The sequence below is a fragment of the Dreissena polymorpha genome, chromosome 10, assembly GCF_020536995.1.
Source record: "Dreissena polymorpha isolate Duluth1 chromosome 10, UMN_Dpol_1.0, whole genome shotgun sequence".
NCBI classification, from domain to species: domain Eukaryota; kingdom Metazoa; phylum Mollusca; class Bivalvia; order Myida; family Dreissenidae; genus Dreissena; species Dreissena polymorpha.
In genome coordinates this window covers 78,516,669-78,542,012 of record NC_068364.1, presented here as the reverse complement: position 1 = coordinate 78,542,012, position 25,344 = coordinate 78,516,669, and the positions used below count along the sequence as shown (strand labels likewise).

Sequence of the window (25,344 nt, the reverse complement as noted above, 5' to 3'; positions counted from 1 at the left end):
TTTAAAACTCATGCGACAAAATAGCCCTATTAATAACAGGCAAGACAACTTTTGTGTATTAAATTCAGAAAGCGTTCAAACCTAGTAAACCAGTTTAGTGTGATTATTATGTGCAAATTTCAGCACTTGAAGATCTTGTTTAATTGTACGTTTAAGTAATAATCGACGAACAGTTATTGCATTAATTTTTGCTGATCCACAAACTTTTCAGGAGAGAAGTTTTTGTTGACAAAGCAAGGGTTGTTTTTGTTATTTGTCTTGTACCAAGAAAATCGCAGAAAGAAGCGTAGACTGTGGGTCCCGTGTTTGCAGTTACCTTGACTCCACGTAGACATTGTAACAGAAAATTACACATTAAAACATTCTTTTGTCAGTATTGTTAAACTTTTTAAGGTATATAGAAACAAACACATATGATAGATAAATATAGAATACCTATAACAGTGCATTTTAAGTTATATTCAAAATGAGCTGCGTCATACGAAATGTGCATGCACGACGTTTTATAGTAGAATTGGAGATTTAAAGCAAAAGCGATTTTTGACATAATATTGTGTAATGCTCTTCTTCATTCTTCAAAAATATGGAAGCATAAAATGACATGTTAACACGATGATCAAATGTTCATTAAACGTTAAATATATTTTTACTAAGGTAAGTATATTAATAATACATTTAAGGAGAACACAATCTGAAAAAATATTGTCAATGAATATGGAAGTACACTATTTGTGTTAAATAACTTTGCATATGGTTACTTAAACTGGGCAGTTTAACGTCATTAACAATATATGTTTTTATCTACTTTCAATATTTCATTTGTGTCACTCATGTCTACGAGGTTGTTGAACAAACGACGCAAGCAAGTTCTGCTCCGTTCTTATAAGGAGGACACTTTAGGGAGCCGCATCGGCCTTCAGTCATGTAGATCACAGCTCCATTCTCGTTTCCAGAGCTGGAATCAAACGATTCGGCATGTTTGTTCAAGCAGATGTACCCCTTATTGTTATACTTATAGTATGATCCCATCAGGTACCCCTGATACTCCATGGTCCAGCCGCTGTAGCACGATGTACGGCCAGCTATCATCAGTGTTGTCTTCCGTCTGGCAAGACAAACAGCGCATGGGACTTCAAAGTCTAGGAGATTGGTTAAAACTGGACAAGTACCTGTTTCGTACTCGGTACCGTACATCCATGACCTATCGTTATCAGCGGCGTCACTATATTGATCATATGACGGGTCGTTTGGCAAACAAACATATTCTCCTGCGCCTGTGTGTGTAAAATGGCCACCTCCTACTTGTCCGCTGAAAATCACACTTGTGGCTGTAACGTTGGGACACGTTTTCATGCCCCAGTGCACGTATGTTGACGAACTCCGCATGTTTTGCGGGGACTGTGTTGTCTGGCCTTAAAGTATATTGAAGTCTGTGTTCAATATCTAATATTGGAAGCAATGCGCTACAACATGAATGTTAAATGCGATTGGGGTTACAGATACAAATATTTATAAATCAATCACACGTTAGTGTTTTTTTTTCTGTTCCATACTACGTTCTAACGGGCTACTACAGGTATGTATTTTATTCAAAATTATTAACACTGAAATCGTTGTTGAAAAAATAACTCTCCAAAAACGAAAACTGATAATGAAATATTGTGCTTTAAGAGCTGAAGCAAAAAATAGTTATAAAGGTTTTAACTTTCTTAGAATGCTTAAATCAAATAAGTTCTTAATGACATAACTAGTACACAATTATGCAGGTTAACTGTATTAATAAACAATCATACATATACTACACCGTCATTTTACTACATGCCCCATTCCTCTGTAAGGTGACACACATCACCATTCAGAACAATCATGTACCTTGCAATTGTCTCTCCAAAGCAGCAATCCTTTCGGTAGCGGCGGCATTGGACTGTTCCAAATAAATCAGTTTTTCTAGTACATTTTTTTCGTATTCAAACCGGTTTGTTGTGTAACAAGCTGGCTCTTCACCCAACACTTCGCCTCCAAATAAGAAGCCCACAATGAGAAGTCCTCTTATCATGTTTACAAGCGAAAAGCTCGGATTAAACTGCATATGCACGGCAAGTAATCCTAATTTATATACAGGTGCACGTAATGAAGTCGCGGTTTCACAAAACAGGTTGAACAATTAAACGTAGCTGAAATGAACTGATTGGTTAATTTCGCAAAATGCAAATGTGTTTACCCTTTGAGTGACATCGCAAATTAAATTGAGGTTGAAATGTACTAAAACAGATATTGTCGCATATCTAAATTACTATAAATCACAAACGGATCTACCATTTGAGAAATTTGAAAATTGTTTAAATATAGATTGTAAATCTCTTAAACCTACTCGTACTCTGTTGATAATAACACATTGAACGAGCTGAGATCGACTCACACGTGAAAAATTGGTCTGATTGTCAATGAAATTTGGAACCTATGTAACCCGCATCAGCTCTCAATGGCTGAGCTAAAAGATGCCCACAACAAACACCCGGGTGATTTCAAAGTTCTCACGATGGCCATAGTTGATGTTTTGCATATGTTCTATGCTTCAATGGTTACTGCGGTACTCATTGTGAAACGTACAGTTATTTCTGTGCTGGTTAAAATATGACAGCTAAAAATGTCATGGTAGGGAATGTCAATGCCAAAATGGTTTAACTTGACATACAAGTCCTTTATATTGCATTGAAATTGTTCTAGGTCCTACTGATCTTGACACTTCCACAGATTTAACCACAACTGGAGGAAGTAAAACAGTAAACAGGACGTTACAAGCATTTAGTTCTTAAATTGTAAAATTTCTAACGCAACAGGTCGAATTAATGGAAAGGTTCACAAATTAAACAAAGGCCACGATGACACTTTAATTGGAAAAAGCACTGACCCTTATGCTAACCTTACCCAGGGGTCAAAGCTAAGTAATTAAGGAAAGTTCAGGATAGGGACCGCAAAGCTCTAAACCGAAAGCAAACATACCCTTCGTCGACTTCTGGATTTCGTTTATGTTTGTTGAGTTTTATCTTGCATACCACATACATGTTGTACTCCTTAAAGAAATCCATCTGCTTCGAATTTAATTTTAGGAAACGTATGATAATGAGAGTCTCCATGCGCAAAATGTTGCTTTTTGTCTAACTTGCGGCTTTTACATAATTTCATAGTAATCGGAATTAGTATATTGCGACCTAAACGGACTTTTAAGTATATATCAGATTGCAATCAACATAAGAGTTGCGCCATGTAACAGCATATTCGTTGTAGCAAATACTCGTGTGTTCAATGGCGACTGATATCACCACAAAACATAGGTACGTAAACGCAATAATACACGATAAAACATATTTTTAGTCGCCATGTTTTAACTCCGTTACTCACGGTTAATAAACTGGTTTATTAACTTCGTTATGCTTATCCGGGTATATGCTTCAAACGGACATATGCGTGGCTGCTTTTAGCTTGCGTTATCGCTGACACATGACATTGTAAAGGTACATATACAATTTCCGGAAAAAAACACACACAAAGTACCCCTTGATAAGAACGCAGACATACCAACATGGAAATGTGACATATACGACAAAAAAGTCATTAGCATTATAAAGAACATCCCTGTACACATTTTTTTGTATAATGACAATAACTGCAGCGGACAAGAAAGAAACAGTGGATGGACACGTTCGTACAAATAATGTATGGTTATAATAACAATATATTAGCGGTTAACATAGGATGGCAAGAGAGATTACCTTAATACATCTTCAATGAACGTATTCTTTGATTGTCATCCTTTCATACATTATTCGTCTTTCTCAAGTGCGATGTAGTTGAAAGAAGCAGGGCAATGAAAACCTTCTTTTTGCGTTTCTTTGAGAATCTGTTTAACCCATGTTTGCCTAGCGTTTAGAAAACGGCCTTGGCAAACAGCGTAGACCCAGATGAGACGTCGCAGGATGCGGCGTCTCATCTGGGTCTGCGCTGTTTGCTTAAAGGAATTTCTGTAAGAAATTGATCCAAGATAGACGGATGGGAGAGTCCACTTGGCATAAATGGGTTAACATTATGTACTTTGACCAGCTTATAACATAACGCCGAGCATTGCTTAAAATTGTAAATGGGAAATTTCAACGTAAAATACTGTTTTATTTCAAAATGTTTGTTAACTAACCAATATGCGAATTGTAGTTAATCTATGCATGTCTGTTGAAATCAAGGTGACAAACGGCCAACTTCAAATAATGGTATTTAGCCCAAAAAATAATGAACCTTAGCTGCGATAACTTGAACGTACAGTTCATGATGATGAGAATATTCATTAAGATCAATTCTGTAACAATGATAGCAATGGCAATGCTGGTGCTACCGCTGCTGCAGATGATGATGATGTTTTATAACGTTGACGATGATGAGTATGATTATCACCATGATGATGAAAATGATAATTATTATGATGACGATGACGACAACATTTACTATGATGATGCTGATTGTGATGTTGATGGTTGTGGTAATGGTGGTGTTGATGATAAAGATGATGAAGATGATGAACATGAAGATGATGAAGATGAATAAGAAGAAGAAGATGATGATGATGACGACCACGAGGATGATGATGCTGCTGCTGCTGCTGATGATGATGATGATGTTGATGATATTGATGATGATGATGATGATGATGATGATGATGATGATGATGATGATGATGATGATGATGATGATGATGATGATGATGATGATGATGATTATGATGATGGTGATGATGATGATGAGGAGGAGGAGGAGGAGGAGCAGGAGGAGAAGGGGGAGGAGGAAGAAGAAGAAGAAGAAGTTATTGATGATGATGATGATGATGATGATGATGATGATGGTGATGATGATGATGATGATGATGATGATGATGATGATGATGATGATGATGATGATGATGATGATGATGATGATGATGATGATGTACTGGAAGCAGAAGTGAGATTTGAGTGTTATTTATGTGTTAATTGAGAATCCCTTTTGCCCGTCCTCCCGAGGTAGCTACCACCAAGCACCCTCTACACCATTTGACGTTCAATTATTTTGTATTGTTTACTTAACTTAAACTTCCGACAACTGACTACCGATTGGGTTGGCTCCTATGACAAGTTTAATATCCGAAACCGTATTATTTTGATGCAATTCAAGCCGGCCATATGTTACGGCAAAAAAAGACACCGAAAACATAACACAAATTTATTTTCTGTATTGTGTAAGTAATTTGTTAAATTAATGTGTCAGTTCTTTTTGTTTTGACATGAAAAGGTTCCAATTACTTTATATGATATTCGGATAAGCTGTTGTCTTTTTTGCAATTGACTGTATACAATGTCCATGCACCATTTGGTTTACTATACATTTAGACATTTTGATGTGATAATCAAACTGTTTGTTTGGCTGAATTGTTTGGCTTAATTCGCTGGACACTATCTCTAGAGGAATGGCGTAAAAAAACGTGTTCGTTACCTGTTCCATTTCCCCAATACTCGATTATATGAAAATGTTTTTAATTGGAACATAAGTTTTCACACGAGATGTTGTCTGTTTTTTATATTTCAAAACTCGTCTACGTAATGCATGGATTAGATACAAATTGCTTTAATTAATATTGCAGCGTCCGTCCTTTTTCCAAGGACAGATTATCCACACAAATATGTAAGTGCAATCCTAAAACTCTTCAGTCGCTTAACTTTGCATTTATATAGCGCTAACCAAACTATAATCTGAAGGTTCATATTATTTTTTGTTTTAAATCATTGAAGCTGAATGCATATGAATGATAATAACTTAGGTCTGCATTTCCCTCCAACTGAACAGTATGTAGCTCCAGTATCTGATCGTAAGAACACACCCTCAATGACTAAAGTAACCACTAGTATATATCAGTAGTTGTGATTTGTTTCTCAAGCATTCGATCAAACTCATACATTTCAACTGTTATCGTTTTACATGCCTTTTGGCAGCTTTTAACAAATATCGTTGATGTTAAATGAGTAATGCAACATATGTTATGTCTAGACACACAGATCAGCCGGTTTTAAATGTAACGTACTTAAAACTTTATATGGCGCCCTTTTGATGCTTTGCGTTTATGGTTTCCTTTTTATCTGATTTAATGATTTATGTGGCCAAATTTATGCATTTCTTAGTTTTATAATATTATATTTTGCACTTTTGTTACATGTTAACATGCATTGCTATGTAGTATCAAAAACAGTTCACTAAAATGGACAGATTTTTTAAAATAGTGGAAAATTGTCGTAGTTTCTATACAAACCCATTTTTATAGTTTATATCGCAAAGTCTGATATTCCATCAAATCACATCTCCGTTTTGTAGTTTTTACATACAACTGATATTTGTTTGTAATATTCTTGGTATGATTGTATATTCTATTTCTTCCATAGATTGTGTAGTATAAACTTTATTTTTTGAAACCAGTTTAAAGCATTGATAGCATGGCATAACAGTTGTACTGTTCATATAAGCTATATTAAAAACATATTGAGAGGGGTGTGTTGGTTGCAGCACAAATGTTCATTTTGCTATTAGATTTGCGAGGCTTTATTAATGCATGGTCCCAGTAAAATCACGACCGAAAAAAGGTACATTAATAATTAGTAAAACATTTTGTTGGTCCCACTAAAAGCTTGTGAACACTAATTTCAAGCATGTGAAAACTAATTTCAAGCTTGTGAACACTAATTTCAAGCTTGTTAACACTAATTTCAAGCTTGTGAACACTAATTTCAAGTTTGTTAACACTAATTTCACAATGACAAAAGGTACGTTTACAAGTGTAAAACCACAAACCACACACATTATTTTGATGCGTGTTGGAATGTCAGATGTGTTTAAGATGGCTTATCTATTTAAAGGTTTACTTTTTATCGAGGTCTCGTGTTCAGAAGCCTTGAAGGAGCCTTGCATAACATTAAACGAAACTTACGAGGTTACAACTTCAATTTAATTTCACTTTTTATGCAGTTTATAGTTGAACTGAAACATGTTGGGGTGTATGTGTAAAGTTAGTATTAAGTAAATTTTTAGTGTTGGCTCTAATATGTCGACTGTTGAAATTAAACCATGTGGGTGAGAAAAGATACACATTTTGTCTGTAATATAATTGTATAATGAACAAATATCAAAACTCATTTAAAACACTTAAACTTTTCTAAATAGTGTTACATATACTTGGTTTGTATTCAGAATACAAAGCGCAAAATGCGATAACGGTAATATACAAACAAGTATGTTTTCAAAAACTTTCAAAGATGTCGTTCTACAATTAAAAGAAGAAATGCTAGGTTCACTTGCCCTCAGAATTGAAAAGGTGGAAAGCGAGTTGTTCGAAAAGGAGCTAAAGAACGGCAAACTAGCAAAAGAAATTGAAAAGTTAGGCAAAACCATTAATGAACAAAACAACGAACATGAACGTCTCCAGAAACAAATAAAAACGCAAGGTGAAACTAATGAAACAAAAATGAATGAATTGGAACAATACAGTCGGCGCAGTAATATTAAATTAGAAGGCATTCCAGAGCAAAGAAAACGAAACTATAAATGAAACGGCAGAAAAAGGCATACAAACACTGAATAAAAACATACCCGATTTAAACCTTACAACGAACGACATTGACATTACACATAGAATCGGCATTTTAAAGAAAAATAATGACAGGCCCATTGTTCTTAAAATGGTTTCGAGAATGAAAAGGAGCTACATAATGCGTCACGCAAAACACCTTCGAAAACAGAGTGCCCCAATCTACGTCAACGACCACCTAACTAAATTAAACGCTCATGTATTCGCATGCGTGCTAAAAAAAACGGACGGACATAGTGACATCCGCATGGTCCCGTGATGGTATAATCTAATAAAGGGACGTAAACGAACATGTACACAGAGTGTCACCAGAGCAGTTCCACTACTGGATAGATCTACCCTGGTCAACTTCGCGCTAAAACTCGTATACAGAACTTTGATGAACAGTATACAAAAATCAAAGTACTGACAGTAGTGGTGTGACGATGCTTTTGAAGAGGATTGATATAAAAGCATGTATTTAATTTTATCTACATCACCACAATTGTATATGAAGGTACGAACTTTTTGGGAAGGAAAAAAATGGTTACGAACATTTTGTGTACACAAATTATGCACAAAAAAAATGGGTTGAAAAAAGATTTGGTTATGAAAACAAAAATTGGGTAGGAAAAAAAATTGGGTACGACAAAAATTGGGTACGAGCAAAAATTAGGTACGAAAAAAATTGGGTACGAAAAATGTAGGGTACGAAAAAAATGGGGGTACAGGGAAGTAGTATCCGTGGGGAACTTGATCCATTCTGCGAAACTGGGAGGCGGGTTACATTCTCGATCAAATATAACAAGAAATATCTTTAAGATATTCGACGTGTATTTTCTGTACCACTTATCTTAAAAAAACGTTATGTTACAGTAAAATGTTTGTGGGTTATAACATAACGTTTCAGCATATAAATTCAAAACTTGACATGCTCTTTAATTTCACCATGCTCTTTAATTTCACATGTTTATCATACCAAACTTTATATTTCGTTGTTTCCTTTCCTAAGTTAATGATGCTGTACGGACGTTATTTCACATGCCCATGTGCATGAACATATACTTTTTATCTTTTGATTATTTTTTTTCTTTAATTTAATAAGCTTAGGCATATTTGTTCGTTAAGTACAGCAATAATTTCATGATGATTCCGGAAAGTAGGTATGAACACATAGTCGTAAGAGCACTTGAATACGTGAGTTCGCCTATGAACACATGGTAAGGTTAACTAAATCTCCGTGATATGACCTAATATGTGTTTAGAACAGCAAACAATATCCAACAAACGAATGAATAATCAAACATAGAATGTGTACTGATGTGGCTCTGTAATTTCTGTTTGAAAAGTTTATTAAATATGCAAAATGAGAAAGCACGCATAAGAGCGAGTTTCTCAGATGTCACATGGCTATTATGCTGTTTATATACCATAGTCGCTATAACGTTAACAATTGGCAGGTTCGAAATAATTCGTTTTCTTTACACTCATGATCGCGTTGAAAGTTAATTATACACGTTTTATTTCGAAGTTTATTTACTGAATCACGACAAATACAATACAGAAAATGCATAGTTGTTTCATTGATCTACAAACATATAATGAATTGAATATAATTGATTAAAAATTAACGTTTTCAAACTATTATAAAATCTTTTTCCCAGAATACGCTGTCCTATTTGTAGCTGTGCTTCCTATACATTTATCAATGATAATAAGCGAGGTATGCCGATTAGAAAAATCGAGCTATCTCAATCGGACTGGCTCGGTCTCTTACATAGGTCGCCATTGTGAAGATTTTTTTTATAGTATGATACCTTAGACGAGCTGCTTCGCAGCATCGTCAAAAATGATTTCAGTAAATTCTATCATTCATATGCATCAATTTTGTAAATATCAATATAAGTATACTACATGAAAACATTTTTGAAACAAGGGCTGTTTGTAAAACATGCATGCACCCCATAAGGGCTGTCAGTTGTAGTGGCAGCCATTGTGTGAATACGTTTTTTGTAACTGAGACTTTGACCTTTGACCTAGTGACCTGAAAATCAATAGGGGTCATTTACGAGTCATGATCAATGTACCTATGAAGTTTCATGATCCTAGGCGTAAGCTTTCTTGTGTTATCATCCGGAAAACATTTTACTCTGTCAAGTCACCGTGACCTTGATCTTTGACCTAGTGACCTGAAAGTCAATAGGGGTCATCTGCGAGTCATGATCAATGTACCCAAGAAGTTTAATTATCATAGGCGTAAACAGTCTTGAGTTATCATCCAGAAACCATTTTTCAAAGTTCAGTCACTGTGACCATGACCTTTGACCTAGTGATCTGAAAATCATTAGGGGTCATCTGCGAGTCATGATCAATGTACCTATGATGTTTCATGATCCTAGGCATAAACGTTGTTGAGTTATCATCCGGAAACCATTTACTATTTCGGGTCACAGTGACCTTGACCTTTGACCTTGTGACCTGCAATTCAATAGGGATCATCTACGAGTCATGATCCAAGTATCTATGAAGTTTCATGATCCTAGGCATAAGTGTTCTTCAGTTATCATCCGGAAACCATTTTACTGTTTCGGGTCACCGTGACCTTTGACCTAGTGACCTCAAAAGGGGTCATCTGCGAGTCATGATCAATGTATCTATGAAGTTTCATGATCCTAGGCATAAGCATTCTTGAGTTATCATCCGGAAACCATTTTACCATTTCGGGTCACCGTGACCGTGACCTCTGACCTAGTGACCTGAAAATCTATAGGTTTCATCAGCGAGTTATGATCAATGTACCTATGAAGTTTCATGATCCTAGACATAAGCGTTCTTGAGTTATCATCCGGAAACCGTTTTACTATTTCGGGTCACCGTGACCTTGACCTTTGACCTAGTGACCTCAAAATCAATAGTGTTCATCTGCGAGTCATGATCGATGTACACATGAAGTTTCATGATCCTAGACATAAGCGTTCTTGAGTTATCATCAGGAAACCATTTTACTATTTCGGGTCACCGTGACCTTGCTCTTTGACCTAGTGACTTCAAAATCAATAGGGGTCATCTGCAAGTCATGATCAATGTACCTATGAAGTTTCATGATCCTTGGCCTAAGCGTTCTTGAGTTATCATCCGGAAACCATCTGGTGGACGGACCAACTGACGGACTGAGCGACATGTGCTAAACAATATACCCCGAACAAGCCACATAAGAAATGCAGCATAACACATTCTAAAAGTAAAAGACATCTGTGCAATGATATCTTTTCTTCAAATGGTAAGATGAACAAACAAGAGGGCCTGAAAGGCCCAAAGTCGTTCACCTGAGATAACAAGATATAATTGGGACAAATATTGTGACCAAAATTCTTGAAGATCGGAAAATAAATGTGACCTCTCGGGTGTTAACAATGTTTTACTATAGCAATATAAGGATAAATGCCTCACCTCCTGGCAGCCATGTTTTTCAACCAATTGTAACCATTTTCGAACTGATCCAACATATCATTGAGACTTATATTCTGGCTAAATTTTATGAAGATTGGAATATAAACGTGGCATCCAGCATTCTTGAGTTATCATCCGGAAACCATCTGGTGGACGGACATACGGACCGACATGTGCAAAACAATATACCCTCTCTTCTTCGAAAGGGGGCATAATAATACAGTAGAATGAACCAACAAGGGAGGCAACTTGTTATGTCACAATTTGGCAGTGTATAAAAAGTGGTACTTAATTATCTCGCTAAAAATGGGTCTAAATTATGTTTAAAAGCTATTTTCTGATTGGATGAAACAGTCCGAAATCATCCAATAAATAAAGTCGAGATATTTATCTTGCCGAACATGCAATGCCATGCCGAATGCAAGCTATTTATAAAGTAAATATCGTAAATCAAAAAGTTGTTTATGTTTTTTTTCGCGGTCATAGACAGTGTTCCTGGCTGAAAACGATGCAATATAACTTGTAAATCATTCATGCATTAGTTTTTAGCAAGAAAGAGGTAGAATATTAGTGTAAAACATATTTTTTTTATTTAAACTTGTGTCTGCTAAAATTTAACGAGTGGTTACGGAAATTACCGATTGTACAGATGTATCGACAGACATATGCAAAACGAAAGAATAGCTTGCATATTTCAAGTTTATCAGCCTTGAAATTACCTATTAATCAAATGAGAATCGAAATTATTAAAATATAAACCAGTAATGTTCATTAACACCAAAATCTTTGGGCAGAACCATCATATTTTTGGAAATCGTGACGTATTGTTTTTCAGAAACCGACCATCGGTAATTTCCATAACCATATGGAAAATTTCATCACTGACAAGTTTCGTTTCTAATGTTTTTCTCAAATATTCTACCACAAAATTATAGTATACCATTACACAAATGAATGACAAGTAATAATTCCTTGATTTTCGGGAGGGACACTGTCTATAAATGCTAAATAAAAGCATAAAGGCTAAACTTAAGTGCATACAATATTGAAAAATAAATCATAATTCAAGTGTAGACAAGTGTTCGTTTTATCCGATATATTCATTCATCCACATTGCTCAGACACTCAATTATAATGGAAATTATTACGAATATCTGACAAAAACTTGCATTATTTATTTTTATCTTTAAACTTCCATTTCATAAATGTTTTTTTGATAAACGTCGTCAATTATTAATTGTATATAGATTTCTCTATAGTTTGAAAAACATTTAGGCAAATATTTCTCATATAAGATAAAATGCAAATAATTAATAAAATATTCTATTTTAATCAGTAGGTTGGTTTATCGGTCAATAACAATATCACTTTGAACATTGAATTATTTAAAAGTTATAACAAACATTAAATGTTCTCCGAACAAATGATTCATAACACATATAACAGATTGATAGGAAGATATGAACAAATCAAGGTTGCTAGGTTGCCCGCCTAGAATGGCCCTGTTAGTATGGAAGTACTTGATATATACATTTATTAGCCTGTCGGTGTTGTAAAGACATAAAATATTTTATGAATGTCTCAAAGCGTAGAATTATTTTGCATTCAGTAAAAGAAAGGCAACATATAACCCTTAAGTGGCTGACAAGAACTTGTGGCTGAATACGACTAAAAAGAGGCATTATGCTTCTTGAAAATAAAAGTAAACATCATTATATATGAATTTTCTTATCAAAGGTGTTATTTTTTGTAAATAGGGGAAATACATTTTCAAGAATAAACAATATAATTATAAATGTTTTGGCGAAGTGCATTATAGTATTATCATAGTACCAGTTTTGGTCTAAAAATCCAGTAACATTTTTCAAATTTCATAACCCCTTGTTGCAAAAAAATAAATAATAAAAAATAGAATTTTAAGAGTAACGTATTAAAATAAAATAAAAAATGCTTTATTAGACCCTAGATATTATTTTTGCAATCATTTTTCATCAATTACAAATGTTTAAAAAAAATAAATTGTTTCATGCTACTCATGGTACCAGTTTTTTGTCGAAAATTAATTACATTTTTTAAAAATGCATTACCCCTTGTTGCCAAACAATTCATAATAAATATAAATTTCAAAGATATCCTTTAAAACAATATAGAAAATGCCTTCTTAAACCTTAAATATTCCTTTAAGCATTTTACATCAATAATTATTTATGTTTGAAAAAATTATTGGTTCATGCTAAATACTGTTTGATATACTGTAAATAATGTAACTACAAATGCCTTCTGACTTAGTGCATTTTACTATTTATATTTGTATGCATTTGTATATGTTTGAAAAAATGTATAATCTTTAATGACATCTTCTGACCATGCATGTCCTAGATTTCAAAATCCAGGCCCTGGTCTGACACATTGGTAACATTAACGTTAAACTGTTACCAGGTGTCTGAATTTCATTAGCCAGGTCACAGGAAAAGGGCAGTCTAATCAGTATCCAATTAAACTATTTGTCATTGTCAGAAAACCGCTCTTAAGCAAACAGCTTTCAAGCAACTGCAGGCTGAACTGGATCTAAACTGGCCACAATCGCCTTAATGTCTCTTTTACTGAGATACAGTTCATTTAACTTTGAAGAGATTTTTTCACATTTTGGTAAATTGACAAAAATTGAAAAAAGTTGTATCGGAGTCGCAAATTTTTGTTCAAGTTATGTTATTTTTAGGAAACTGTATTACTGAACATTTACCATGGTCTAATATAGCGATTATATGCATCTTTTAACGATTTAAAAATTATAAAGCGTTGCAACGCGAAACGATTGAATAATTTGGAGAGTTATGTTGTTGTTGTTTCATTGTGTGAAACTACGAAGATTGCTTATATTAGTTAGAAAATACGTCAACCATTTATACTAGGCAGGAAAGTCTTATCATGATTTACTCTTTGGCGAAAGCATTTTTAATTATTTTCGATATTGACAGTTAAGCATGTAAATGTATAAAGCTTTAATCAAGCCTTAGTTCCAGCAGTGGTATAGTTACCCCACTTTAATGCATTTCATTCAAACCCACGAGGTATCAAGGTCAGATCGCAGCCAATACCAGAAACGTTATGTTAAAGCCATCGCATTAACTCGGTGAACTTGCATCAGTGTGATTACCTGTGATACAGCTACAAACTGCGCAGAAGAAAGGGCATTCGATATCTTTGATCTCATCGGTATAAAGTTTTTAATCTGCCTCAACACCAACCACAATGAACGCCGTATATATTTTTCTAAGATTATTGTTGTTTGTAATTCCATTGTTTATTTGTATTGTATACATGCTATACTTTGCATATAAAATATTATTTTTAAAATACACACAAATGAGTATGTTAGTATAAGTTATGGTACATAGAATCTAACAATACTATGGTAAGTGTAAGTAAAATTATTTAATATGTTTACAACACTGTCAATATTTGTAATTCCATTTTGTATTTATATCATTAACCTTTTATATTTCGCATATAACCTATTATTTGTAAAGTATACAAAAGAGTAGATCTGTTTATTGTTCCGACATTAGTTATGGTAATGACAATGACAATAGGTTTATTTGTACTGAAAGGCCTCCGGCCCAAAATACAAACATATATGCAGTAATCATAACTGTTGACATTGTATACAATATTAACAACGGTAATAGTGAGACATGTTAAGTAAAACAAAGAAAAACGAAACAAGCAAAAGAAAAATGCTTAAAGATTTATAGTCAAACATATTAGGGTTAGTATTTGAACAAATATCGCCGGCGGATGTTATCAAATGCTTGAGAAGAACATTTACGAATGCAACAGTTTCGCATGAAATATACACAATATGCGAGTTTGACTTCAGTTACAGTATGTAAAACAGCGTATGTAACGTAATACATGGATTAAAACGGGTCAACATCTACGACGTATATTTCAAATGTAAAACATTTTTGTATAATACACTTCAAATGTGACGACAGTTTTTCATAATGAAATGGAACCTAGATCATTGTTATATAACATACTTCAAGGGTAAGAAAGTTTTGCATTATGCAATTGAACCCTATTCTCGAAATCTCAAATATCATACATAACAGCGATCAATTACGCAAAGTTGATCCATTTCATCATAACACGTTACGATCTTGTAAGCCATATCCATGATCTTCATGTGTGTGGTACTTACTAGATCCATAGGACACCATTTAGTATAGAAAGAGAATCAGATTTGTATTGTACAGATTCGGAAAGCGTATACATCGGAATCATTTGAATTGTTGATCGCGGGGCAGGCCCGTAAGGGTCTGGCCGCCCGCCGTATTTTTAATTATTGGACTTCAATATTTTGCGAACACGAAAGTTACTTTATGTCGCTTCGACGCGTTGTTCCTGATTGAATTGACGTGTCCAAATTGCCCTCTGCTTCCAGATTACATTATTGACCATCGACTCATCGATTCCGTACATACGGAGTTTTTTTTATATCCTCGTGTTTCACGTTTTTCCTAAATTGTTTCCTATATTGTTGTCGTTAATGATGTACCATATGGGAAATTATAATTGCATGTTTTTTTATGAAATAAATTTCTATACGCGAAATACTTTTAATTTGTTTTCTTATTTTATAATTTCTTTTATTTATAAACCTATAGTACTGAATTATTTTTTAAACTTTGCTATGTATCATATCAAATATATTTCTTATAATTTCGTCAGGTTAATTTCTTCATAATTTTACTACGTTATGCTACTAGGCTGCTACTGAGATGTCGCTCGTCCCGCACCCGATGTGCAAAACATTGGTACACTGCGACCTAGCCGATAGCGACCCTTTTGTCAGGTATATAAGTAATACTGTTGCGTTCCGAGCGAGAGTAAATATAACTTGGTAGTGTGTAAACTTCAATGAATCGACAGACGACGTTTGTTTACAAAATGTATTCATGTAACGTTTGAACACCAACAACTATGGAATGATATGTTTAGTCACATTGTCATTCAACAATGTGTAAAATAGCTTCCGTTCACAAGCATTAACATATAAGTGTGAAGTATCTAGACTATACATTTAATTCAGTAAGAAAAATCTTCATTGTTTACATTGCGTAGATAGGACTAAGAATTAAAACACTGCGAGCCCAACATAGACTTCAATGTGACGCTATAATGTATAATAATTGTCTTATTCTTTATATTAGCTTTTACATTACAAGTAGTAGTCTAAAATATTCAAAATAATCTCATGATAAATGTAATTTTATTTAAACTATTATTTACTTTAACAAAGTAAAGGAGTTGCCTTTAAGATGTTACGGTGCAAACTGAAACTGACTGAAAAATCAGTCCCTTATATACTAAGAGCTCTTGGTCGACCCAAAACATGGTCGGTGGACCAAAAACATGGTCGACCAAACGCTACCGACCTGCCGAAATGTAAATGTCAACCCAATTGATGGTCGACTAGACGCTGACGACCAAAATAATTGGTCGAAGACGTAAAATATGATACAAGTATTCTATAGTTCCCAAGCAACGCCGGAAGAAATATGGCGGATAAAACTTTTTCCGATTTTAACAACAAAGTGTTTTAAAAATAAAAATGAGCTGTTTAAAACCATTAATGACAAATTTTAACAGCAAAGGTATGGAGTATATTACCTAGAACCTGATCAATCTAGTAAGTACCATGAAATTAACGTAACTTGACTTTTAAACTGATATTTAATAATCTTAAAGTCAGACATTTCTCGACTTAACAATGTAACCGTGGACATGAAATGGAGCGGAATTTACACTAGAGTATGAAAGAAAACATGGATTAAGCCTAAGATAGCCTGATTTTGGATATAACTGGAGCTTTGTTCTGGATCTTACGAAAATCGTACTGTTATAAATTACTGGAAGGGCTAAACAATGCCTTCTTGTGAGTTGTATCAGTAAAAATCTACAAAGCATGAAAGGAATGTAAGTTTTTTTTTAATAATCACTAACCAAAGTAGTAGATTGCTTCAATACACCTTGGAACTAAAAGGCCAAGCTCCTTCAGCCTTACCCGTTTGATACTTTAAAATCAGAGCGTTGATATTCATAAATTCAAAAGCGTGGTTAAAAAATCACACACATCAGTAAATTTTCTAATTAATACCTTAAGCATTTGAAGAAATTTTTTAACTGCTTGACGTAATTAATTACGTGTCCTTTGACTAGATAAACACAGCAACAAAACAAATATTAACGATCCTAACCATAAAACAGTTTGAACAATAAACAGGCAAAATCTTTACTGCGGCCTATGTCTTAAACGAAAGGAGGCACTCTAAATTGCGTAATTCTACATTAACAAATGTAGATTCCAACTAAGATTGTTAAAGGTTTTGAGTTTTTTTCCGTACGGGTTCGCCATCTGCTGCATCCGTCTGTCGAAGAGCTGTCCTCATACTACGCTCAGTGCGCCTGACCACTTAGAGGACATCTGAGGCTCTTCTGGCGGCATCGACTGAGGCTCTGGTGCTTTCGTCAATAATCCTTGGCAGCCTTTGTAGCTCCGTAATGAGCTGTTCGTCACCATCTACCTGGGTGGCTTTATCAGCTACCTCGGCGGATACCTGCGTCGCAGTGGCATTGACCCTCTGGATGAACACCTGGGTGTGCGTCTTTCAGCATTTGGTGTTTTCAGGATCTCGTCTAAGAGAGGCGTGCCATGGGGCCAGACGATGAGTGGTGCCGATGGCCTGACGGTGTTGGAGTAAAGATCCTGCTTTTGTGGGGAAAGGTTGTGAATCTTGTGATGGCAGGTACCTCAGGCATACTATAAAACGACAGCTCGGGGGCCTCGGGTCGTTACGGCTCTGTCGCTCTGATGCTCTGATGCTTGGGCTGTACATCGCAACCGACTCAGCGGGAGTGGTCACTTCTGGCGTAACCTCAGCCAGTCTGGCAGGGAACCCGGCTCCTTCTCGGCTGCTACCTCTTAAGTTGTTGATACTAGAACTATGTCCGCTTCTGTCACGAAACATGGCGACGGAGCCTTAACTAACAGCTCGTGGTAATTCAGCAATGGTCCCATCTTAGCGGCTGCTTGCTGATGCCGACCATAATTGGTAAGGTGTTCATGGAACTTAAGCCTGTCCTGACTCCGAAACCTGCACAACCGACAACAAAACGGCACGTTTTCAAGGGGGACGTGGTCCCTCAACACATGGTCCGTTAGTCTTTCCTTACGATCGATCGTTCCACAGTGGTCACACCGGTATAGCAAACCTCCGTTAGCGGACTTCATGGTCATGGTGATCTGGAACGGTATTAAATGTGTTATAAGTGATTAAGTGACAACCCTTTAATCCAAAGCCTGATGGTGCCTCGCAGTGTTTCCTAAAGTAAGAATAAGCATGTACTGCCACTTTCCAAACCGTAAATGTAACATCGGCGTTAACTTACAAATGTTTGTAACAGATTTCATAAACACTCCTTGGTAAACAATGTCAAAAAGAAACTTCACATAGTCCACAAAAGGTCACTGAGACAATTACAGTTAATTAGTTGTGAAGATTACGCTTTGCATAGGCAAACCATTTTGGTAAGTCTTTGCCTCTGTACGGCTTCAATTTATCATGATGCACAAGTCTATCATGACCGTCTCTTTCAATTTGTATCAGGAAGTTAATAGCGGATCTCTTTTCTTTTATAAGCATAGGTCCTTCATAGGTTTGCTCGATTTTAGGACAAGATCCAACTTTACGACTTTCGTTCAAGCACCACACCGGGTCGCCCACTTTAAATTCTTGGAGTGAAGCCTTCTGGTCGTACACTGCCTTGCTGCGCTTTGCTCTTTGTTTTAGGTGGTTCCTCGTTATTTCATTGACGCGGACCAGCCATTCTCGAAGTTGTCCAACGTAGCCGGCTTGTTGCTCTGGTATGGCATTGTGGGAGGACTGGCATTAACGAGATCAGCTGGCAGACGAACTTCTTGACCCGAGACCATCATGCTTGAAGAGAAGCCTGTCGCCTAGGGGTGTAGCTCTGTAAGGTGCTGATTCCAGCTTGTCTGCTCCCCCGCACCTTGATCACTGTGTATCTGCAGCGGCGAACCCCATCGTGCGAAGAAATGCTCAATGACCGCATTGGCACAGGTTTCTGCGGTTTGATCGGCTACGGTGATGACCTCAACATACTTCGTAAAGTAGTCATTCATGACCAGGATGAACCGGTTGCCTCTAGATGTTACGGGCAGGGGACCCAGGAAGTCCATGCAGAGAAGATCCCACGGAGCTCCTGACTTCAGGTGACCCATTGGAGCGCGAGGTAGATGCTGTGGTTTCTTATTTGCTTCACAGACATCACATTGCTGGACATACAACTTTACGTCGGTCTTGATGTCGTACCAGTAATGCACCTTGGTGATGTTCGCCTTTGTGCGTTTGATACCCTGGTGTCCTCTTACAACGGTGTCGTGCATTTGGCTGATAAGGTTGTTCCTGAGCTGGGTGGGCACCACCAGACGTTTTCCGGATGCCCCTTTGAACGGCCACTTGCGGTACAGCACATTGTCGTCTAGGTGGAGCTGATCCCACATCAGTACGTAGTGTCGAGCTTCAGGGCTCCAGTGGACCGTATCATCTTTGGATGGCCTTCTTTGATCTTTGAACAAGGACTTTACAGACCGATGCAGGGGTCAAATTTTTGAAGCCTTGCCATTTCCTGTTGAGAGGGTATACTCCCATCCAAGCCTTGGCTCTTGTCACCACTCTTGAGATGTAACCCGGTGCTACCATCGCTGCTCTTTTCACATGACCGGACCTCTGCTCTCTCTTCGAAATAGAGGTTCTCTAACTAGCCAGCATGATTTCCGCTCTGCGCTGACACTTCGAACATGGACCGCATTTGATAGGCTCGCTCATGTCTACCTGGTCACAGGATCAGTCTCTAGGACTCTCACACCGTAAAAGTACATCACAGTGTGCCTGCTTTGTGGCAGGGCGATTATCTAGGCTGAAATCAAAAGGCGATACAATTTCGATCCAACGCTCTATTTTACCGCTTGGCTCTTTCATTCTGAAAAGCCAAACACGGGCTTGGTGATCACTTCTGACAACAAAATGGCGACCTAGCAAATACTGACGAAAGTACTGGATAAAGTAAACTATGCTTAACAACTCTTGTTCATTGATGCAGTAATTTCTTTCAGCACGGTTCATGGCTCTGCTTGCGTAAGAGATGACCCGCTCACGATCTTCTTGTTCTTGCGACAGTACGCCACCTATTCCCAGGCCAGATTCATCTACAACAATGTTTCGCCATTGTTGAGTGGATAGCCTATCACTTCCGGACTCACCAGTGTCTCTTTAATGGCGTTAAATGCTTCTTCTTGCACGTCATCCCAGTGGAAAACTGCGTCGTTGCAAGTGAGTTGTATCAGAGGACGGGCCTTGCGAGCGAAATCTTTGATGAATCTCCTGTAGTAGGACCCGATTGCCACGAATTGCTTTACCTGCTTTGGGGTGTTTGGTTTAGGCCAGTCAAGAATTTTGGCTACGTTGGTTGGGTCTGGCTGTAAACCTTCCTCTGACACGACATGGCCTAAAAATCGTACCTTGGTTTGTAGCAGCTGACATTTGTCTGGCTTTAACTTTAATCCGGCTAAACATAATCGACTGAGCACCTCGTCCACCCGGCTCATATGACAATCGAAATTATCGTGGTAAATTATTAGGTCATCGATGTACACCAGACAGGTCAACCACTGCAGGTTTTGGAGTGCCAACTCCATAGTCCTCTGAAAGGTACTAGCAGCATTATTTAGCCCAAACGGCATACGAGTAATCTCGAATTGCCCGAACTTGCAAATGCACATTTGGGTATATTTGCTTCCTTTAAGGGAATCTGGAAATAACCTGATGTTCGGTCCAAGCTGCTAAAGTACTTCGATCCTGCTACTGCGTCCAAGCAATCCTGCACCCTTGGCAACGGGAAACCGTCCTGCTTGACTAAAGCGTTCACCCTCCTATAGTCCACACAAGGTCGAACCTATCCGTCCTTTTTCCTCACCAGGACTATCGGGCTTGACCACGGAGAGGTGCTCTCACGGATAACACCTTTCTGCAAGAGATCTTCAGTTGCTTGCTTTTCTGCCTCAGCATAAGCTAGTGGGACTCTCCTTGGCCTTTTTCTTACAGGTGCCGCATTATCAATGTTGATGTCGTATTCGGACAGATGTGTCAGTCCAACATCACAGTCATCTTTCGAAAAGGTATCACTGTGTTTGATAAGAAGGCTTGCTATTTGTTGGGCTTCTTGATGACTCCTCCCCAAAGTGGATCGCTCAAAAAGGTTAATCAGGTGCTCCGGTATCTCTTTTGACGATGACATTGGCATGCTTTTGATATGATCCGACTCTTGACTTGTCTTCACTCGGCGGATGGCTGCATTTTCCATTTGTCTTCAGTACATTCTTCTTTGGCCAGCACACTTACGATGCGCTCGATCCTTTCTGCCCTACCGATTTCGGTGTCTTGTCGAAGCGTGACTTCCGTGGCGAAAGGATTTAAAATCCTGATACTACATAATGGTGATTGATTGACATTGACCAACGTTGTTGCCATTCGAAGTGCATAAATGTCCTCTTACTGTTGGACAGGTTCGACTATGAAGTCAGAGTTGACGTCTTCTTCATCATCTGTGAAGCGCTCCACAAATACGCTTACAACTGCCTTGGCCATACCAGGAAGTATCATGTCGTTTGCTACCGTAACGCACCTGGCCCTGTTGGACTTGCCAATCTGGAATAATGGTATCTCGAGCCTATCGAGGAGGATCTTGTTGCTGCTTAACAAGATATATGTTGGTTCCCCGTGTCTTCCCTTAAGAATGTCGTACCCCAGCAATGCTTCGTCTTCTATTTCTGCAATGATGACCTTTTCAGACAGTAAAAGTGGGCCAAGCTCAAGCTCCATAATCGCTTCACCAGCATCCTTCATTGGTGCCCCGTTTGCACCAACCAATTGGAATGATCTGTCCAACTGCGGACGTGAAGTTACCGGCAACTAATTAAATGCCCTCGTCGAGATGATGGTCCGTAAAGCACCCGTATCTGACCGTTTACCTTGCCGTGCACATAAACCCCTTCTGCCAACTTCCTTGGCCTCTGTACCTCCCTGGTGGTAGCGGCTTCATCTGCATGGCTACGGCTCTGTTGCTTCTCCTCCTGTCCATCAATGCCTTTGCAGCTCTCTAATTGGACCTCCCTTTGGCCGCAAGGACTGGTCCCTGATCGTTTAAATGGTTGTCTGCTGTCTTCCTTACATCGGTCTCGATGTTTGGAGAGCCTTGTTAAGTGGCGGTACACTCCCTAGCGTAGTAACCCTTCTCATGGCACTTGAAACATTCGACCTATCTCTTCAACCGGGGTCTTCTTTCCGATTTCTATGCCTCTAGAGATTTTAGCCTTTTAAGGATCTGCTGCATTAGTGCCTCCTGGCGATAAAATCGCAGACTCACTGGACCAATGTTGTTTCTCCGTTTTGGGACTACGCATCTCAGCAGTCTTGTACTGCCTCTTGTACGGACTGTCGTGCGGCCTGATGTCTCGATGTCGCTGCTTGTCGTCGGACTCCATGCACTCTGTTGCTCTCCTGGTAAGCCGGCGCTGCTTCCAATCGCCCTTATGGGTGCTTTTCGTGATTTGCAAGAAGGACAAGGCATAGAAGACTGCGTCTTCAATGTTGGATGGCTCTTTATTAAACTCGACTTCAAAACGAGCGTCCTGGTCTAGGAGACCATCTAACAATTGGCGTACCAGATCTTCGTCACGTGTGCGCCTATCCCGATGCGGATGTCTCTTGTAATAAAGCATCTTCAAATTAGCCGCGTACTCTTCTACGGACTCGCCGTGTTGCTGCACTCGATGGTTAAATCTAGAAGCGAATGAGCATGCTGACTCCAGCACTCGGTATCGCCCCCTATCTCAGATACTAAGGATTGGTAGTTGCCAACCACCGATGCGTGAAGCTGCGTAAAGACAAACTTGGCCGCCTGCCCTTTTATGTTTTGCAGCAGATGGTCTAGTCTTCGATCGTCTCCCCCACCCATGCGGTCTGCAATGGTATCGAACCTGGCAATCCAAACTTGCAAGTTTTCATTGCCGGTGAATGGAGACACTTTGATCTGCTCGTTGGTGGGAATGCATAACCGTTGGGGAGCCTGCTGAGGTAGCGGAGCAAACTTCTGGGCTGCAGGCGCTGCCCACCGTTGATTGCTATCCCCTTCTGCATGGAAGCTTGGAGCATCCGGCCTAAGGGCGGACATGTTGACATTAATTAGGGCAAGGCCATCAAGGGACGACGCAGGCTGTTGCAGTGAACTTCTCTGATCATCAATCAGCCTAGATTTGGTGCAAGTCTGTGCAGTGGCAGATGCCTCTGAGTGGGCCCCCTTTACTGCCTTAACCTCAGTGGCAAGGTCCCTGATACAGCTCTGAAGAGTATCTACGGCCTTCCAGAGGTCACGAGATGATCTACGGCGAGAAGGTTGTTTGCTCAGACTCATGGGCCGGTGCGAAGAATCGCTATCAGAGGCTTCTGATACTGTTTCCGGGTCGATATAAGCGGCACCTGGGCTCTCTGTATTAACGGGACCATCCCCGTTGTAAGGGAGATTGAACTGCACTTCCGGGTCACTGGTGGCCATTTTATGTTATATTGTTTAACCTAATGTCTCAATAAATGATTTAAAATTATAAGAGTTCAATTCTATGTTCACAATAAATAATATTCTTGGTTGTTGTTTCTTTACTGTTACTTATCTCTGGACATAAAGTCACTTGTCACAAAAGATGCACTTCATTTTCTATAAGTGTAATTTATTTTTTACACAATAAATTACGTAAGTTCATTTCACTGGATCCACAGAAACTTTCATGGATCCCACCTCGTGCAACCATAAAATGTTGCGTTCCGAGCGATAGTAAATATAACTTTGGTAGTGTGTAACCTTCAATGAATCGACAGACGACGTTTCCGTGTTTACAAAATTTATTCCTGTAACGGATGAACAACAATAACTATGGAACGATATGTTTAGTCAAATTATCATTCAACAATGTGTAAAATAGCTTCCGTTCACAAGCATTAACATATAAGTGTGAAGTACCTAGACTATACATTTAATTCAGTAAGAAAAATCTTCATTGTTTACATTGCGTAGATCGACTAAGAATTAAAACACTGCGAGCCCAACATAGACTTCAATGTGACGTAATAATGTATAATAATTGTCTTATTCTTTATATAAGATTTTACATTAAAAGTAGTAGTTTAAAATATTCAAAATAATCTCATGATCAATGTTATTTTATTTAAACTATTATTTACTTCAACAAAGTAAAGGAGTTGCCTTTAAGATGTTACTTTGCAAACTGAAACTGACTTAATAATCAGTCCCTTATATACTAAGAGCTCTAGGTCGACCCAAAACATGGTCGGTGGACCAAAACATGGTCGACCAAACGCTACCGACCTGCCGAAATGTAAATGTCGATCCAAATGATGGTCGACCAGACGCTGACGACCAAAATAATCGGTCGATGACGTAAAATATGATACAAGTAATCTACAGTTCCTAAGCAACGCCGGAATCAATATGGCGGATGAAACTTTTTCCGATTTTAACAACAAAGTGTTTAAAAATAAAAATGAGCTGTTTAAAACCATTAATGACAAATTTAAACAGCAAAAGTATGGAATATATTACCTAGAACCTGATCAATCTAGTAAGTACCATGAAATTAACGTAACTTGACTTTTAAACTGATATTTAATAATCTTAAAGTCAGACATTTCTTGACTAAACAATGTAACCGTGGACATGAAATGGAGCGGAATTCACACTCGAGTATGAAAGAAAACATGGATTAAGGACTAAGATAGTCTGATTTTGGATATAACTGGAAATTTGTTCTGGATCTTACGAAAATCGTACTGTTATAAATTATTGGAAGGGCTAAACAATGCCTTCTTGTGAATCGTATCAGTAACAATCTACAAAGCATTAAAGGAAGGTAAGTTTTTTAGAATAATCACTAGCCATAGTAGTAGATTGCATCGATACACCCCCGGATTTTCTGCGCCGGGCGCAGAAATTCCTCCGGTGGATTATTTGCGGCTGTAGATATATACAGTAAATATTCCAGTGTTGGATTGTATGTGTACATACGCAAATCTCAAATAGGGACGTGGACAATTTCTTCG

At 37.8% G+C, this 25,344-nt stretch overlaps 1 protein-coding gene across 1 annotated transcript; it reads right to left on the bottom strand.

Annotated features, from left to right (window-relative positions):
- Nucleotides 1–784: 784 nt before the first annotated feature.
- LOC127848483 (short-chain collagen C4-like) lies at nucleotides 785–2,056 on the bottom strand. Its single transcript, XM_052380968.1, has 2 exons — nucleotides 1,873–2,056; nucleotides 785–1,412 (listed from the first exon to the last, which is right to left on the bottom strand). Exons 1-2 carry the CDS (start codon nucleotides 2,054–2,056, stop codon nucleotides 835–837), a joined length of 762 nt encoding a protein of 253 aa, XP_052236928.1. The 3' UTR covers nucleotides 785–834.
- Nucleotides 2,057–25,344: the final 23,288 nt, after the last annotated feature.

What these genes read in the sequence shown, in the direction of transcription:
- LOC127848483 (XM_052380968.1), bottom strand. Translation starts at nt 2,056, where the DNA reads ATGATAAGAGGACTTCTCATTGTGGGCTTCTTATTTGGAGGCGAAGTG. An exon ending in TTTGGAGAGACAATTGCAAG is followed by an intron (nt 1,413 to 1,872) that starts GTACATGATTGT and finishes ATATACTTTAAG; the next exon opens with GCCAGACAACACAGTCCCCG.